This window comes from Hypomesus transpacificus, chromosome 22 (assembly GCF_021917145.1).
Source record: "Hypomesus transpacificus isolate Combined female chromosome 22, fHypTra1, whole genome shotgun sequence".
In the NCBI taxonomy this organism is placed as follows: Eukaryota; Metazoa; Chordata; class Actinopteri; order Osmeriformes; family Osmeridae; genus Hypomesus; species Hypomesus transpacificus.
In genome coordinates this window covers 15029529-15045773 of record NC_061081.1, presented here as the reverse complement: position 1 = coordinate 15045773, position 16245 = coordinate 15029529, and the positions used below count along the sequence as shown (strand labels likewise).

General features: G+C 42.9%; 3 protein-coding genes across 5 annotated transcripts; all 3 read left to right on the top strand.

The window, feature by feature from the left end:
• The first annotated feature begins 169 nt into the window (after positions 1-169).
• Positions 170-1968, top strand: LOC124484109. 3 transcript variants are annotated; one of them, XM_047044837.1, is made up of 4 exons: positions 170-311; positions 657-1073; positions 1320-1457; positions 1714-1968. In XM_047044837.1, exons 1-4 carry the CDS (start codon positions 170-172, stop codon positions 1794-1796), a joined length of 780 nt encoding a protein of 259 aa, XP_046900793.1. In that variant the 3' UTR covers positions 1797-1968. The 3 variants fall into 3 exon arrangements, with proteins under 3 accessions (XP_046900793.1, XP_046900791.1, XP_046900790.1); XM_047044835.1 differs by having other exon boundaries at positions 1711-1968; XM_047044834.1 differs by lacking the exon at positions 1714-1968 and having other exon boundaries at positions 1320-1595.
• A 4541-nt stretch (positions 1969-6509) lies between these two features.
• LOC124484466 (aerolysin-like protein) lies at positions 6510-8074 on the top strand. Its single transcript, XM_047045385.1, has 4 exons — positions 6510-6586; positions 6712-6750; positions 7001-7064; positions 7503-8074. Exons 1-4 carry the CDS (start codon positions 6510-6512, stop codon positions 8055-8057), a joined length of 735 nt encoding a protein of 244 aa, XP_046901341.1. The 3' UTR covers positions 8058-8074.
• A 2419-nt stretch (positions 8075-10493) lies between these two features.
• On the top strand, positions 10494-11036 carry LOC124484114 (pancreatic secretory granule membrane major glycoprotein GP2-like). Its single transcript, XM_047044845.1, has 3 exons — positions 10494-10651; positions 10768-10843; positions 10931-11036. The coding sequence occupies exons 1-3, from the start codon at positions 10520-10522 to the stop codon at positions 10948-10950; spliced, it is 228 nt and encodes a 75-aa protein (XP_046900801.1). The 5' UTR covers positions 10494-10519; the 3' UTR covers positions 10951-11036.
• The last annotated feature ends 5209 nt before the right edge of the window (positions 11037-16245 follow it).

The following is a 16245-nucleotide window of genomic DNA, read 5'->3' as shown; positions in this document are numbered from 1 at the left end:
CATTCGACCACTATCAGTGTATCATGACGCCACCATCACCCCAACAACTACAAGACCTAGAACACACTTTGCTGATGTAATCATTGTATTGTTTAAACCATTTCAAGGTAGGATAGTGGTATGTGGGATCTGTGCACAGACATTTAAATTGTGTTGATTGCAGGTGATTATGTTGGTGTTGTTGTTGTTTACAGGTGAGTGTGTTCTTGATTTGACGGAAACATGTGTCAAAGACCTGCTTCTCTGTCAGTCAGTGTCAGACCTGGAGATGGACAGGCTGTGTCTGTGTGTCGCTCTGACTGCACTCTTCTGTAAGTAAACTCAGGACCACTGATACGCAGACAAAGTGCGGCTAGTCTGGTTTGTTGTATGTTTTAGATCATTACTTTTATCACTTGTATTATTGTTTTTATTGATTTTATGTAAAGCACCTTGAGCAGCAATTCTTGTATGAAATGTGCTATATAAATAAAGTCTTACTTACTTACTTACTTACTTACACTTCCTCGATCCAAGTAGCTTGTTTCTAGTCTTTATCGAGAGATCATCGGAAAACAAGGAACGTCTAGTCCTGTCATATATATATGAATTACAGTAACATTGTTCATAAATATGTTTCCTCAACTCTGTTCCAAACCCTTCCTGTTCCTGTCCAGGTGCTGCTTCCTGTGGAGAGACAGGGGTCTCTGGAGCCGAGGTGGAGCAGAGAGTCAGACCAGGTGACAAAGTTACTCTCCACTGTGACTGCAGAGTATCATCTGGGGTGCACGTAGTGTGGTACAGGAACTGCTCTCATAGGAACCAGCCTACTCTGGTCATGTCCGAATATAATAACAACAAAAACAACATGTTCCTTCAATATGACCAACTTCTTAACCCCTTCCCTGGTTTTACTCTGGTGTGGAACAAGTCCAACAACACCTATGATCTCCTGATTGAGAACGTGACTGAGTCTGACCTGGGACTCTACTATTGTGGGACTGTGGCGTTGAAGGTGGTGGAAACACCACCAGACAAGATAAAAGAGGAGAAGCTCTATCTTTATGGAGATATAACCATCAGTCTTTCATTTGGTAAGAATGTCTCTGTTCATTTATTCCAGAATGTTAAACGACAGATAAATCTAATTGAGATTCCTCAGAATAACTTAAAATGATCTATCTCTTTGGAAATGACACCATCAGGATTTTGTTTGGTAGGAACGTGTGTTTCTCTGCTATTCCCTGAAACAACTTGTCATCTGCTTCGTTAAGGAGAAATGTGAACATTCAGTTCAGAGGCAGATAGATTAAACCTGCCCTCTCCTCCCTCCTGTGTAGCGGAGCCCCCAGACCCTGTCTGCCCGGTGTGTCCAGACCCTGATGGGGACTGTGGTCTGAGCTGGGTCCTGGTGCTGCTGTCCAGAGCTCTGACTGCCCTCCTCCTCCCATGTGCCTACTGGGTCGGATACATGCAAGGTGGTTCACAGCACACCTGCACACCCACCTGCTTGATGGTTAACCCCTGGATAGATGTCACACTGTCAGATTACTGTGTGGCTAACTGATTGGTGGAGTGAATCTCTGAATAGAAACCTGTTACTTTGTACAGAGACCTCGTTATCTACATGAACTGTTTACAAAAAATTATATTGTTTGATTTTGTACTGCAACTCTTCCCTGTCGTCATAGCAGGATGTTGTATGTGGTGATAGTTGTTTGTTGTTAAAAGCAGGATCATGGAGGAGGAGGAGGGAGGAAGTCTGGAAGAGGAGTAGAGACCAGACTGACCAGTCATTCTCCATGTCTCTCCAATGATCTCTCCAACTGTGTGGTCACCACGACAACCACGACGAGACTGTGACATGGTTTACTGTTTTTTTTGGGGGGAAGTGTCTAACTTGGAATGTCGCTTAATCCTTTTTGTTGCAAAATGTCTTTTTGTGTAGAGGATGCATTTTGTTATCATGCTTTTGTGCTTTGTAATAAACCCCTGAAAATATGTAGTGCTGAATTGTCTTGATTTGACCCTTACAGAAGGAGTAAACACCTTAATGTGGTTTCAACCAGCTACTCCGAACATGTTCGTCTTAAGAAGCTGTTGTGGTTTGTGCTCAGAGCTCCTGGTTACCAGAGGAAGCTCTACCCCGGTGTTCTAGAACACAAGTGGTTAGAGGACTGTGATCTGCTGTCAGACTGCAAAGAACAATGTGGCTTAAAATAGATCAAATCAAATCTAACTTTGTTTCCAAATAATAACTAACATCACAAAAGTTACAAAAACTCCATACATGTAATAAGGATTTTAGTATAGAATTCCTTTTTTATAGAAAATTACATTTAACAACTTTCATACACAATCATAGGTAAATGCACAAATGCTTTTTAACTATAGAACAAGAATGGAACTGGAATTGAAATAGCATTAGAAGGCTTTCCATACTTTTGAGGCATAAGCAATTAGGAAATAGCACTTACTACCCATGAACAAAAATGGTGTTACCTAAAAAACAGTAAACCATGTCATGGTCTCGTCGCGGTTGTCGTGGTGACCATACAGATGGAGAGATCACAGGAGAGACATGGAGAAAGACTGGTCAGTCTGGTCTCTCCTCCATCCTCCTCCTCCGTGATCCTGCTTTTAACAACAATCAACAATTATGTTAGTGAATGAATGCTGCCCCCTACAGGCTGGGAGAGTTAATGAGTTGTACGATGTAGTGATGAACACGTTACAGTAAACCTCCAGTCATCTGAATCAGCCTGGTGTTGTCTCGTTCTACTTTACTGATAGTATCTACAGCTTGTGTAACCCCATGGTGGCTGTCACGGTGGGATACAGAGTGTGGAAAATATGGACGGGGTCCATTTGCTTTAGGTAAGACCTACTACCTCTCTGTTGCTGCACTCAAACAGGCCTCAACCCGCACAGCAAAACATTGTACCTTTGACACATTCCAGTCTGGCTTTCATTCCCATCGTAGTACAGAAAAGTTATTAGTCAAGGTTGTAAATGACTTTAAAATGAATGCTGACTCCAAAAAGCTCTGTCTTTGCCCTTCTGGATCTGAGCGTAGCTTTTGACACTACAGAACAGGATATTCATATGAGAGTAGTGTCAGTGTCTCTGGTCCAGTCCTCAACTGGTTTAGGGTCTAACAGGCCGGGAATATTTTGACGTCCTTGGTGACCACAGCTCAACAACCAAAACATTTGTATGACCTGTGGGGTCCCTCAAGGATCAATGTTAGGACCCTTACTCTTTAGTCTATACATGTTACCCCTTGGTAGTGTCATTAGGAGGCACAACCAAGGGGTTGCAAGGGAGTCGGATGGCTGAGCGGTGAGGGAGTCGGGCTAGTAATCAGAAGGTTGCCGGATCGATTCCCCACCGTGCCAAATGACGTTGTATCCTTGGGCAAGGCACTTCACCCTACTTGCCTCGAGGGGAATGTCCCTGTTCTTACTGTAAGTCGCTCTGGATAAGAGCGTCTGCTAAATGACTAAATGTAAATGTAAACATTAATTACCGTAGCTAAGCAGCTCTGTTTCTGTCACACCCAACAATTATAGCTCTATTGATTGTTTGGTAAATTGCGTTGCTGATATAAATGAATGGACGTGACAGAACTTTTTCCAGCTCAACCAAAATAAAACAGAGGTATTAGTCATCGGTGAGAAAGCAGAAAGAAAGAGACTATCTACACATTTCAAAACACTGTCACTTAACACCAAGTACCAGGCTGGAAAAGTGTCATATTTGACTGATCTTAATTTAGAAAACCACATCAAAAATATAACTAGAACATCTTTACATCGCTTAAGAAATATTGATAGGTTAATTGATTGATAATTTAGCAAACCTTGCCATTTTTGCTCGGGTTTCAGGAGGTTTCAAACCAAAATATCTCACCGCTCCATTCAAAGCCATGAACGCTCTTCCTGACTACTGCTGGGAGGTAGGTAGACAGACAGACAAGCAGCTGTCCAATCATTGCATTCAGTCCAAATACCGTCCAATCATTAGGGCTGGTCTGACTTTAATGATGTGTGACAACCATCTGACAAGGAGTGGTTGTAAAGCCGGGTTGATGTATTGCAGGATGATGAGGGTGGCAGGTGTGGAGGGTCTAGGCAGGACGACACAGGAGAACCAGCAGGGGGTGTAAAAGAAACAACGCCACAGCCTTCTCTGTTATAACATCTGTTGCATCAGATGCACAAAGCAGTAGAGAACCGTGACTTTTAAACCTTGGCCCTCTGACCCCAATTACTCGTCAGAAAAAACACGATACATCGCGCACACAGCATTAGGCCTATATGGAATTGTGTTGGTCAGTACGCACTATTTGATCCAGCCCTTGCTGCACTCTTTACGGTAATTGTGCATAATAACGTTGAGTTGGTATATTTAGCCCACAGATTGACCAGTCATTCTGCACAACACTATAACATATAGGCTAGGGTTACAAAACAGTGGCACGGCGGCCGGAAGAAAATCAGTTGGCACGGCGGCCGAAAGGTTTTTAAATAACATGGCCTACCTTTGATGCAGTGGTGTAACTATAGGGAGTGCAAGGAGTGCAGCTGCACTAGGGCCCGTGGCGAAAGGGGGCCCGTCCTCGATGTGAAAGTGAGACAACCTGACCGGGCCCTGTTAGGGAAGAATTCGAGTGGCACTGTGTAGATCTGAATAGTCAAGGGATATGGTTTTAATACAATTTATTAGACTATACAATTACATAAACAAAGCTTTGCTGATCAATCACAGCGAAGGAGGTGTGCCATCCACACAGGTCGTTCGCAGGAGTGATGATCAGCCAGCACACATGCACTGCCTTATATGAACTTAAGATCAAATGGCATTCTATATGGTCAATCAATCAATGTAGCAAACTCTGTGATTGGCTAACTCAACTTAGTGACAGTTTGAAACAATACATCTCCTATGTGTCCCAAAGTTCTTTGATGTCACAGCTCTCTCCAGAGCAGTAGATAATAAAGCCACAGGGGTTGACCAGTCAAATGGTCAACTGTCCTTTGTGTGACCATCTTCAAACAATACTTTTAATGAACACAAACAATGAAACAGGACACAGTCCTTCTAGCCAAAGTTCAGAGCAACTGTCTCATTGACCCCTTACAGTAACCAGAGGACAGAAGGCCATATAAAATGCTTCACCCTTCCCCCAGGGCAAGCTGCCCACAGAGCCATCAGCACCTCACATTCCTTTGAACTCAACTTAATTATCTTGCCTTCCTGTCTCTTACCAATGAACATAGAAGATTATAGATTTCATACACATATATCTATGCATATGACCAACATTTCCATTACAGCCCCTTAAGGCAATCTGACCGGGCCCCTTGCACCGCTCTTAAACCGCAAGTTGTGGATCACATATGATCCAGCTTTATCAATTCGCAAACATTTCTCAATTATGGTGTCAGTTATTCAGAATTTTGAGCTATCACCTGCCCAATAAACATTTTAAAAACAGTCAGTGTTAACAACAGCAAATAATTCATTTTTCCTCATTTGCCTTTTGCTGAATGAAACAAATCTCGTTTTTAATAAGTAATATTGCCCTCGAAAAATAGCAAGGATGTCTGGGTAATATTGTTGTCAAAGATTCCCGCCCACCCACACACGATTGTTCCCATCCAGTTGTTGGAATACCACAGACAGTTGTTGTTGGGATACTACAGTTGTGTTGCATTAGCGTTTTGAAGCGAATTAGGCTACCCCATGCCATTCCCTTTAACATAAAAGTGGCTCCAGAAAGCGGCAGGAACGAAAAGAGCAAGATGTAAGGGTGGCAAAGCTGTCAAAACTATCCTCATTTGGATTTATGGCGAAGCGTGTTGAAGAGGACACTACGTCTGACCCCCAGCCCGGCAACAGCAATGAGTGTGAAACTCAGCCACCAGGGTAGGCTAATAATTACATAACGTTTACTGTCTGGTGTATGCAGTTAATTAAAGTTTAATTAAACTTTAATTAAAGTTCATAATCATTCACCTCATTTATACAGTACACTTTGATTAATGCTGATGAATATTCTCTGCAACTTCAAAGGAACCTCAAGGAGATTGCAGGACTGACACCAGGTTGGGGAGAGAGCAGAGTGCAGGTAAGATATCCCCCTAACCTTCATGGGTATTGTAGTTTAATCAAATGTAGCCATAGTGATATGTAGTCCCCTCATTAGATAATCATGTCATACTCACTAGTTGGCTTATTAAGATATAAATAGCTTTTTTGATCCAAACGACTGATTAAATAAGAATTTGTACAGTTACTTTTTATAGTGTGTATAAATATAAGTGTTAAAAGAATACAGTGTTATGATCAGCTAGAGGAGGAGAGAGATTTGTCCCTAGTCGGACAAATACATAGGAACATTTTCGAACTTTCTTGTGATTAATTTTCAACAGTTTTGTGCACGCTTTCGTGTTAATTTGAATTTAAATTATTTGAACACAATATAATTGTTTATTAATTCATGTTGAGAGGGGCACTGGAAAATAATGTTGAACAGGATAAGGGGGCTGGCCCCCAGAACCTCCCTTCTGCACGTGCCTGTGAATGATTTAACCTCAGCATGGTAAAAAATGAAAACATATTAGCATACAGTAGGAGGGGATATATCCCTATAGGGATTTTAACTCTAATGCATTTTGTTTCTGTTTGAATAGCCGAGCTGTTAACTTGACAAATCTGTCTCGTGAGGCACAATACAACTTTTTGCTGCTTATTCCCAACGACCCTGTAAGTATCTGATGTAAAGCATTATACCTTGTTGCGTATATTTCTCCAATGTTAATATAAATAGGACTACATGTTCTGCCATGCAACACTGCAGCCTTTTACATGTTTTGTCTGTTAATAACAGCTGCAAAGTTGTGGACCTCATCATTAACTCAGTAAGGGACTGAGTTAATGATGAATTCAAGTCTGAACACTTTGAATAGTCCTACCCCCCTATTTGTTTAAATGAGTTGTTTACAATTGATTGCAGGAGCCATCATTGTAACTCAAATTCCCCGCGGTCGTTACAGGAGGCATATTGGACACTAAATAAGGTACGTTTAGTTAAACTACCATTCTAAGAAAACTTCCCATGTGATATACAATTCTAACGTAGTGTGGCATAGTCAAGTTATGCATGCTGCTAGGTTTCTGCTCAAACGTAATGTTGCATTAAAACGTGATCTATAGTTTATTTAAAAACAATGCCCAGTTGTAAAATACTTGATTCCAGCAGGTAGCTGATTTTGTAACTTTCCAAGGCTGCAGGTGTATCTATGCTGAAGGGTTGTCTACTCACCATTTGGTTATCACAAAACATATTTGTTAGCCTTCAGAGTGAATGCCAAAGTACATTGTGCATATGTGGAGATGTCTATAGGGAAGGCACAGGCAAACTATTTTGATGAGTCGTCAAAATACTGGATGTCATTTCTGGATAAAATATGAATTTGACTTCTATAATGTATTAATTCATTCCATTTCTTTTGAAGGTTTACATCAAGAGTAGAAATGTTATACCTTACACCGTTACTAAGCATTGGAGGACACGAAAGGATGTCCACTACCCAACACTGCATGATGTTATACCCCAGGTGGCTGTTAGGGAAATCAAGTCCATGACTTACAAAAACAAATCTACTGTCACTCAACAACACAAAATTGAAGCGTCTGAAACAATCACCAAAAAATCATCGTGGTCTGTGACCAACAAGTTAGAAGCAAACTTTCACTTTGGAATAAGCGCAGGAATCCCTGAGGTAGCAGAAGTCTCTTCTGGGTTTGGCTTCACTGTGGGAACTGAAAGCACACATGGCTTAGAAGAAGAAAAATCTCATACTGAGACTCTGTCCTTCCCAGTTAAGGTTCCTGCTGGGAAGACTGTAAATATTGACATCACGATTGGTAAAGTTACAATTGATCTCCCCTACACTGCCAGAGTGGAAATGACCTGTTACAATAACAGTGTTCTGAGTTTTAACACCAATGGAATCTACAAGGGCCTTACTTACACAGATGCAAAAGTGGTTACAAAAGAGATTCCTTAACCTGTTCAGAATTCAAATGTTACTGTCAAAATTCTTGTGTTTCTGTACAAAAAACGAAAAATACTTGCACGATTACAACTTGGCATTCGTATATAAAGCCATATTTAACGCGAACGTAAACGTCCAGTGCAGTTACAAACGCAGCCTGATGAATCAGATAACTAGCTAACCATTAATTCCAACAGTATGCAACACAGTATTTTTAAACCTCAATGTGGCATATAGCTACTGAGAACACTTAATACATACCATTGAACTTACTGATTGGAGGCACGCAAACATTTAACTAAACGAACACATTTGAATACGGTAAACCACAATAAACCATGTGTAGCACGGTCGATGATGATTATAATGACTTGGCATTTAGGCCACAAGGTGAACCACAAAAGTATTTTAGAAAATGATTCCCGCTCCGTAGTCTGGCATCTACACAATCTTTAGCTCATAAAAAAAGAATAAAGAGAGTCGTGCTAACCTACCAAAAAAAAGTTTGTCGCTGAAATTCCAGTCGATTGTCGATGCGTCTATGTTTTATATAGAATTAGTTTCTTAAGAGCGTAATGGGATTTTGGTGGCACGGTTCGACACGTGATGAAGCGATAACAGGGTTCACCTTACAGCCTAATTCTAATAATCAAGTTATTTGTATACTACCATTCGTAGTGTTGATCAGCAGAGAAATAGTTCGCCAAAGACGTTGAACTTCATAAACTGAACATTCTTTAGGCTTCAAATCAGCTGACGTCGCTAAGCAACGGAGTACGCTGGGGTTGAAAAGTTACCGGACTACTTGCGGAGTGCTACGAAAGACGTGAATCAGAAGCAAAAAGGCCACTTTCCTTGACAGCGGTCTGTTATTCATAGCAACGGTCTGTTATCAGAAGATATCAGACCGCAGAACGTTGGGAAGCCCCATTCAAGTGAATGGAGCTTTCTACAGCATTAAGAACAGCCGTGTAATAAAAGCGGGATAATGCCCTTCGAGGTGTCCAATATCATCTGATAATGGACTCCGCGCGCGTCGGACGGTTCACTCCTCCGCATCGTCCAATATCAGATGACATTGGACACCTCGTTGGGCATTATCCCTTACCTATTTAGCATCTTTAATATAATAGATGCAGCTCTGCATTAATTTTATGTTTAGAGTGGCAGAGGAATTTAAGTTGATGCATAAAAAGCACAATTTGGTTAAGAAAACAATCACCAGAATGCAGGAAATTAAGTATTTAACACCCAAAATCTCCTGGGGGACAACCCCCAGACCCCCGCTTAAATATTTACCCCCGACATTGGCCACTGCCAAGGTGTCCCTTATTTGACCACATTGGAGGTGGCAACCCTAGCCTAACCCTACCAGCGACAACAGCGGTGCGCCCCGTGAGCTGCTCGTTGTAGAGCTATTAGATAAATTCGGTTTAGTGTCACGTTAGACTCTTTTTCTTCTTTGCTCTTGTTAGCTATATAATTCAGGTTGAGGGGATGTTTGAGCTGTTTTTTTTTAAGTCAGCCCAGACAACTGAAAATATACTGCGCTAATCAATTACGCGGTGAAGTTGCCAAGCGTGAAAGGGCGAGGCCTATTCCAACGTAAAACGTTGTATAATTAAATATCGTTTTAATCAAATAAGGTTGGATTATTTCAATGTTGAGCTGTCCTGTTCATTAAGCTGGAATTGCTTGTAAAACAATAATATACCATTGATGCAAACCAACAGGAGTCCTGCTTTTTCTGCTCCATTATGTTTGTTTTATGTGGGTAGGGCCCCATATTAGTTATTGAAACGGGCCCCAGATGCGTGAGGCCGCCCCTGAGTAGGTGGACCCTCACAAACTCAAACATTGACACACTTAGTTGACAATTTCACTTGTGTGTTCTGACATTGTTGTTTACTTGTTCCATATCTTGTCAGTCTTGAAGGTGCGGTGAGAGATGAGGGTGCCCAGGCCAAGGCCTCCATGTCTCTGTTCCGTGATGCCAACTCCACAGCTCCTTACACTGCAGGCCCGGTCACTCTGCCCATGGCCTCCATCCTGCATGTGGGCGTGTCTGTTGAAGAGACGGACGCTGAGGCCTTTGTGGTCGTTCTGGAGGACTGCTACGCCACCCACTCCCCTGATCCTGATGACATCCTGAAATACTTCCTCATCCAGCACAAGTATGTAATCCTGGAGAGGGGAAGAGAAGTATTTGTACATTTACATTTAGTCATTTAGCAGACGCTCTTATCCAGAGCGACTTAAAGTAAGTACAGGGACATTCCCCCGAGGCAAGTAGGGTGAAGTGACTTGCCCAAGGACAAAACATCATTTGGCATGGCCGGGAATCAAACCAGCGACCTTCTGATTACTAGACCGATTCCCTAACCGCTCAGCCACCTGACTGATTTGGATGTGTTTGTATGTTTGTCTAACCCCGCTGTTCCTCCAAGTGTCCCGTCAACCGTCGCCAGGTGACCATGGAGGAGAGTGGCTTGTCCCTCCAGGCTCGCTTCTCTGCGCTGCTGTTCATGTTCCAGGGGGACTACAGGGACGTCTACCTGCACTGCAGCCTCAACCTGTGTGACCAGAGGAACTCCTCCTGCTCTCCTGTGAGTCCTCCCACCCTATTCCCTGGTCTCTCTGGTCTCTCTGCCTCTTTGGTCTCTCTGACTCTTTGATGTCTCTTACTCTCTGGTCTCTCTGACTCTCTGGTGTCTCTCCACAGATGTGTTCAGGAAGGTCTGTCCGCTCTGTCGATGAACTCGTACCCCTCAAGCCCGTCACCATCGGACCAATCACCTGTGAGTATAAACCACAGCCACAATTAGTAAAGATGTTGTCGTGGAAACAGTCTCCCTGGTAACACTGTGTTTGTTCCTGACCTCCAGGGGCCCAGAGTCTGGAGTGAGCTGATGAAGTCACACCTCCCTCAGAATGGCTTTATGACCATCCCTATGGCAACCAGCTCAGGCTCTCTCCTGTCTCCTGTCTTTTTAAATGTTTTAACCTCGGAAATGATGACAGAACACCCAGCAAATTATTAACTACAAGCATTAAATGGTGGGTTACGGTTTATGAAGGTTTGCATTCCAATATAGTCATTTTTACTATAGAGAATAATGGGAACACTGGGTAATAAGTATACTAAATCAACATACTACTTTTCCTTTAACTTCATCATGTATCTGGAACCAAAGCAGGGATTGTTTATGTAATAATCAAGGCTTGCTGAAATCTATCTCTAATAAAGAAATTAAGATTATTATCAGATTTTTACTGAGTCATCCATCTATCATCAGATTCATTCTGTGCAGTCCTCAACCTCAGTTGATAAGGTTAATAACTACTCATTGACAGATTGTGTTTTTAAACTAAGTAAAAAAACGTTGAATATAAATAGTTTTGATTCAGGAATTGCGCCCTGCCTCTTGTTGATGAAACAATTTCTTTCAACAAAAAAACACGCACATCAGTTTGTAAACTTGCGACACAATTACAAAATGTGTAACCTCATTCCCTTGTCTTGAAAATTTAATTTTACTATTAAATTATGAAATAAACAATAAAGGGGATTCTGCTGAGCTTGATAAGAACCCATTCATTAGAATCAGGTGTGCTGGAGCAGGGAAACATCTAGAACATGCAGGACAGCAGCCCTGAGGACCGGGATCGAACACCCCTGATGTATATGTGTATATGTGCATGAAAAACAATCCTTGCAGTTTTCTTTATCAACAGTAGATGGCAGCGCTGCACTCGCCTACCCACAAACCTCATGCTATGGAAAAATGTGTTTCCGGGGTGAGAACTTGGATGACAGCAAATTTCCTTCTACTTAATTCGGATAAAACCGAGGTTCAAATTTTCGGCCCTAAAAAATACAGAAATAATTTATCCAATCTGACCTTAGACGGCATCAAAGTCTCTCAAAGCCAGCTGGTAAAAAATCACATTGGACCCAGACCTTTAGTTTGAGTACCATATTAAGCAAATTACCAGAACTGCATTTTTCCATCTACGTAATAAGAAAATAAGAAAATTCCTCTCAAAGGATGATGCTAAAAAACGAGTACATGCATTTGTTACGTCCCGATTGGACTACTGCAATGTGTTGTTCTCTGGCCTCCCAATTAGGCCTACCTTCCTAAAAAAATTACAGCGGGTGCAAAATGCTGCTGCTAGACTATTGACTAGATCAAGAAAGTTTGATCACATAACATCTTCTCTTTACACTGGCTCCCTGTCCAACCCAGAGCTGATTTCAAAGTTCTACTACTAACTTATAAATCTCTGCATGGATTGGCACCACTGTAGCTCTTTGGTCTCCTTGCACCCTATTGCCCCGCAAGGACACTTAGATCTCAAGATGCCGGCTATCTGGTGATTCCCAAAATTAAGAAAAAAACAGCTGGAGGTAGGGCGTTCTCATATAGAGCACCTCTTCTCTGGAACAAATTACCTGTCTCAATTAAAGAGGCTGATACTGTTGCGACATTTAAAATTAGGTTGAAAACGTTCTTGTTTAGCAATTCTATGATTGTTAAAGGTAAGCATGTGTGTATTTACTTTCTATGTAAACCTGGGGTGTGTTTTTGCCTATGTGTGTATCACATGTAACTTTTAAATTGTAATTATAGCTTATATGTTCACATTGCCCATCTATATGTTACAAATAAAGTAAACCTGTTACTGTATATTGTTACTGTTATAGTTTCCGTTGCTGTATATTGTTACTGTTATAGTTTCTGTTACTAGTTGGAGACAACGGGGGACTGGTTGTTTTCATCCTTATTCGTATAAGTGTGACCTATTTTAGAGTTCTTTCCCCTGGAACAGATTTCATGTTCGGACCGAGGGGGGCTGTCGCTGTCTTGGTGTGTGGGGCTGCATCGAATAACACTTTTAGCTCTGTTAAATTGCTGCACTAGTCCACACTTGACCGGTGGGGATCTCATTCTATTATGACTGTAACTGGTAGCTGCTCCTGGCATTCTCCAATCCCTGCTCTCCCCTCTCTGTCCCCCCCCACCCCACACATCCCCTGTGGTGTGGGGGGTTTGAGCTGTCAGCACCTGCCTGGTCGTGGGTCGGTCAACGTTGGACCTGGTCGCCAGTGGATGTCAATCTGTGACAGTCTGCCAAAGCTGGATATAGTTGCCAACCAGAAACCAGTTTCCATAACCCTCAGGCTGGCAGGCCCTTTCGATGTGAACCTGTCAGAACAGGAATATGAAAGTGATGCAGTGTTGACTTGGCACTGAAACCTGCTTGGCTGGTGTCATCGTAGTGTTTGGTGGCAAGAATTGTGAGCCTATCAACAACAACATCTAATCCCATTTTCCAGGAATCTTGGAAGCCCTGAAAATGTTCAACTGGGTTAACATGTTCACCTGTCCTGCCTGACCTACAGGTGTCCCCTTCCTGTTCTCCAGATTCCCTCTGTTCTGTGCCATCAAGATCACATTGTGCTGATTTCAATGAAGGCCAATTGCATTCTGTATCATACCTGTGTTTAAGGTTTGAATGGCTTTAATGGGACAACTTGTAGCAAACCAGGGGAGTCAGACCAGCCAATCCGGCCCCGAAGGCGGGTCCATCGACTTCGATTGGGGGAGGTGATAGAGGGAGTCTACCTGCCAGTCGAGGTGCTGCAGCCACTGGGCACATGGCACTGGTCACACCTGGAGCCCATCAGACAATCAGGCGAGGGCTTAAAGGGAGCCAGCCCAAGGCCGCAGGGGAGGGAGAGAACCAGAGAGACAACCCTGGAGGAGTGTTGCAACTAACCTTTCCCTCTGCTTTGACCCCCCCCAGAACCGCACTCCATGAAGGACTACAGACCCCGGATGGGAAGACCCCTAATTTGAAGTTTGTCCCACTACCCTTACCCTGAAACCCTTAGTAAAAACACAGTTATGTTAACCCCCGTGTCTGAGTCCTATTTTATGGTGTATCGGGCCTTCAAGTCCCCTGGGTTGCTACAAACTAAAACATGTAGTAATGCCAGACAGACACATGAATCTGTCCCAAAGAACCCCCATTAAAGGCATCCCAGACAGGGGTTTAAACTATATCTTTTTTTCTGGTCAAGGGAAGTGATTTCCTCAAATGTGTGTTTTGTTGAGGGGCAAGACTTTTAATCCAGCCTTTAGTTTATGTGATTTTGAAAGAAACCCAGTGGAATCTTTCAATGGTTGGGACTTTATAACCGTGACCCTGCCTTCAAAGGTGAAAGGTTTTAAGCGTGCATGGCGTGACTACCAGGCCCAGAGCTGTTTGATTGTGTGAACCTGTCAGTCAACAATTTAATTAAACAGTCACAACTTGACAGTTGCTGAAAATGATTGACATGCGATAAGATTTCAAAAGGTATGTGGTGTGTTGGGCGTAACAACTTCTTTGTTTGTTTTGCATTTTCTTCCTCCTAGTAAACGGTAAAAAAAAAGTCAGGTGATCTGAGCCTCGTGTTGATGCCACACATCAACACATATACACATATCAACACACACACACAAACATATGTACACACACGCATACAGTACAAACATACACACTTACACACACACACATTGTGTCTCCAAATCAGCACCATAGACAGTGGCCACTCCAAGCACAGTCATCTTTCTACAATTATTCATTTACTTATTTAGCAGAATTGTTTATCCACAACGACTTGTGTCAGACACTGGATCAGTGCACCTGTGACTTGTGCTCCCTCCAATGGGGGCAAGGTTTTAAGCGTACATGGCGTTACTAGGCAGGATGTAGTCCTGTCTGATGTGTGAACCTGTCAGATAAACATTTGTATAATCAGATGACTTGACAGCTGGTGGAGATGAGAGACACTCGCAGGATCAGATTAGAAAAGGGATGTGGCATGATGAGGCACGCAACCGAAAACTTCCCTGTTCCCCGATAAGAACCCATTCCTTAGAATCAGGTGTGCTCATTCTTAGGTATGTCCTAACGCCCTGTGTGGGTGTTGTGGACAATGTTACTGTCATGCTAATGCTATGTTGAGCAGGAAGATTCAACATTTGTTCCCTCATTCATCATACACTATTTATTTGTTTGATTTATGCACTCGATGTAGGCTGGAAAGCTTCGATCATGTCTCGGGGGAGGCCGGGGAGATTGAGTCCGAATGGGCCATGTTCCGGGCCTCCATTGTTGAGGCGGCTGACCGGAGCTGTGGACGCAAGGCGGTCAGTGCATGTCGGGGCGATAACCCTCGGACCCGGTGGTGGACGCCGGAGGTGAGGGAAGCCGTCAAGCTGAAGAAGGAGGCCCATCGGACTTTGTTTGCTGGTAGGACTCCAGAAGCAGCTGATGTGTACCGGCAGTGTGGAATGCAGCTTTGGCGGTTGCGGAGGCAAAAACCCGGGCGTGGGAGGAGTTTGGCGAGGCCATGGAGAATGACTTCCGAACGGCTTCAAAAAGGTTCTGGAACACCATCCGGCGACTCAGGAGGGGGAAGCAGTGCTCTGTCAACACAGCCTACATCGAGTGCATAAATCAAACAAATAAATAGTGTATGATGAATGAGGGAACAAATGTTGAATCTTCCTGCTCAACATAGCATTAGCATGACAGTAACATTGTCCACAACACCCACACAGGGCGTTAGGACATACCTAAGAATGAGCACACCTGATTCTAAGGAATGGGTTCTTATCGGGGAACAGGGAAGTTTTCGGTTGCGTGCCTCATCATGCCACATCCCTTTTCTAATCTGATCCTGCGAGTGTCTCTCATCTCCACCAGCTGTTAAGTCATCTGATTATACAAATGTTTATCTGACAGGTTCACACATCAGACAGGACTACATCCTGCCTAGTAACGCCATGTACGCTTAAAACCTTGCCCCCATTGGAGGGAGCACAAGTCACAGGTGCACTGATCCAGTGTCTGACACAAGTCGTTGTGGATAAACAATTCTGCTAAATAAGTAAATGAATAATTGTAGAAAGATGACTGTGCTTGGAGTGGCCACTGTCTATGGTGCTGATTTGGAGACACAATGTGTGTGTGTGTAAGTGTGTATGTTTGTACTGTATGCGTGTGTGTACATATGTTTGTGTGTGTGTGTGTGTTGATATGTGTATATGTGTTGATGTGTGGCATCAACACGAGGCTCAGATCACCTGACTTTTTTTTTTTACCGTTTACTAGGAGGAAGAAAATGCAAAACAAACAAAGAAGT

Bases quoted from the DNA above. Each gene is read 5' to 3' on its own strand.
- LOC124484109 (XM_047044834.1), top strand. From the start codon at position 170: ATGTTGGTGTTGTTGTTGTTTACAGGTGAGTGTGTTCTTGATTTGACG. The intron at 312-656 runs GTAAGTAAACTC...GTTCCTGTCCAG, and splicing joins CGCTCTGACTGCACTCTTCT to GTGCTGCTTCCTGTGGAGAG. The intron at 1,074-1,319 runs GTAAGAATGTCT...CCTCCTGTGTAG, and splicing joins AACCATCAGTCTTTCATTTG to CGGAGCCCCCAGACCCTGTC.
- LOC124484466 (XM_047045385.1), top strand. From the start codon at position 6,510: ATGTTGAACAGGATAAGGGGGCTGGCCCCCAGAACCTCCCTTCTGCAC. The intron at 6,751-7,000 runs GTAAGTATCTGA...AATTGATTGCAG, and splicing joins TGCTTATTCCCAACGACCCT to GAGCCATCATTGTAACTCAA. The intron at 7,065-7,502 runs GTACGTTTAGTT...TTTCTTTTGAAG, and splicing joins CATATTGGACACTAAATAAG to GTTTACATCAAGAGTAGAAA.
- LOC124484114 (XM_047044845.1), top strand. From the start codon at position 10,520: ATGGAGGAGAGTGGCTTGTCCCTCCAGGCTCGCTTCTCTGCGCTGCTG. The intron at 10,652-10,767 runs GTGAGTCCTCCC...GTCTCTCCACAG, and splicing joins GGAACTCCTCCTGCTCTCCT to ATGTGTTCAGGAAGGTCTGT. The intron at 10,844-10,930 runs GTGAGTATAAAC...CCTGACCTCCAG, and splicing joins CACCATCGGACCAATCACCT to GGGCCCAGAGTCTGGAGTGA.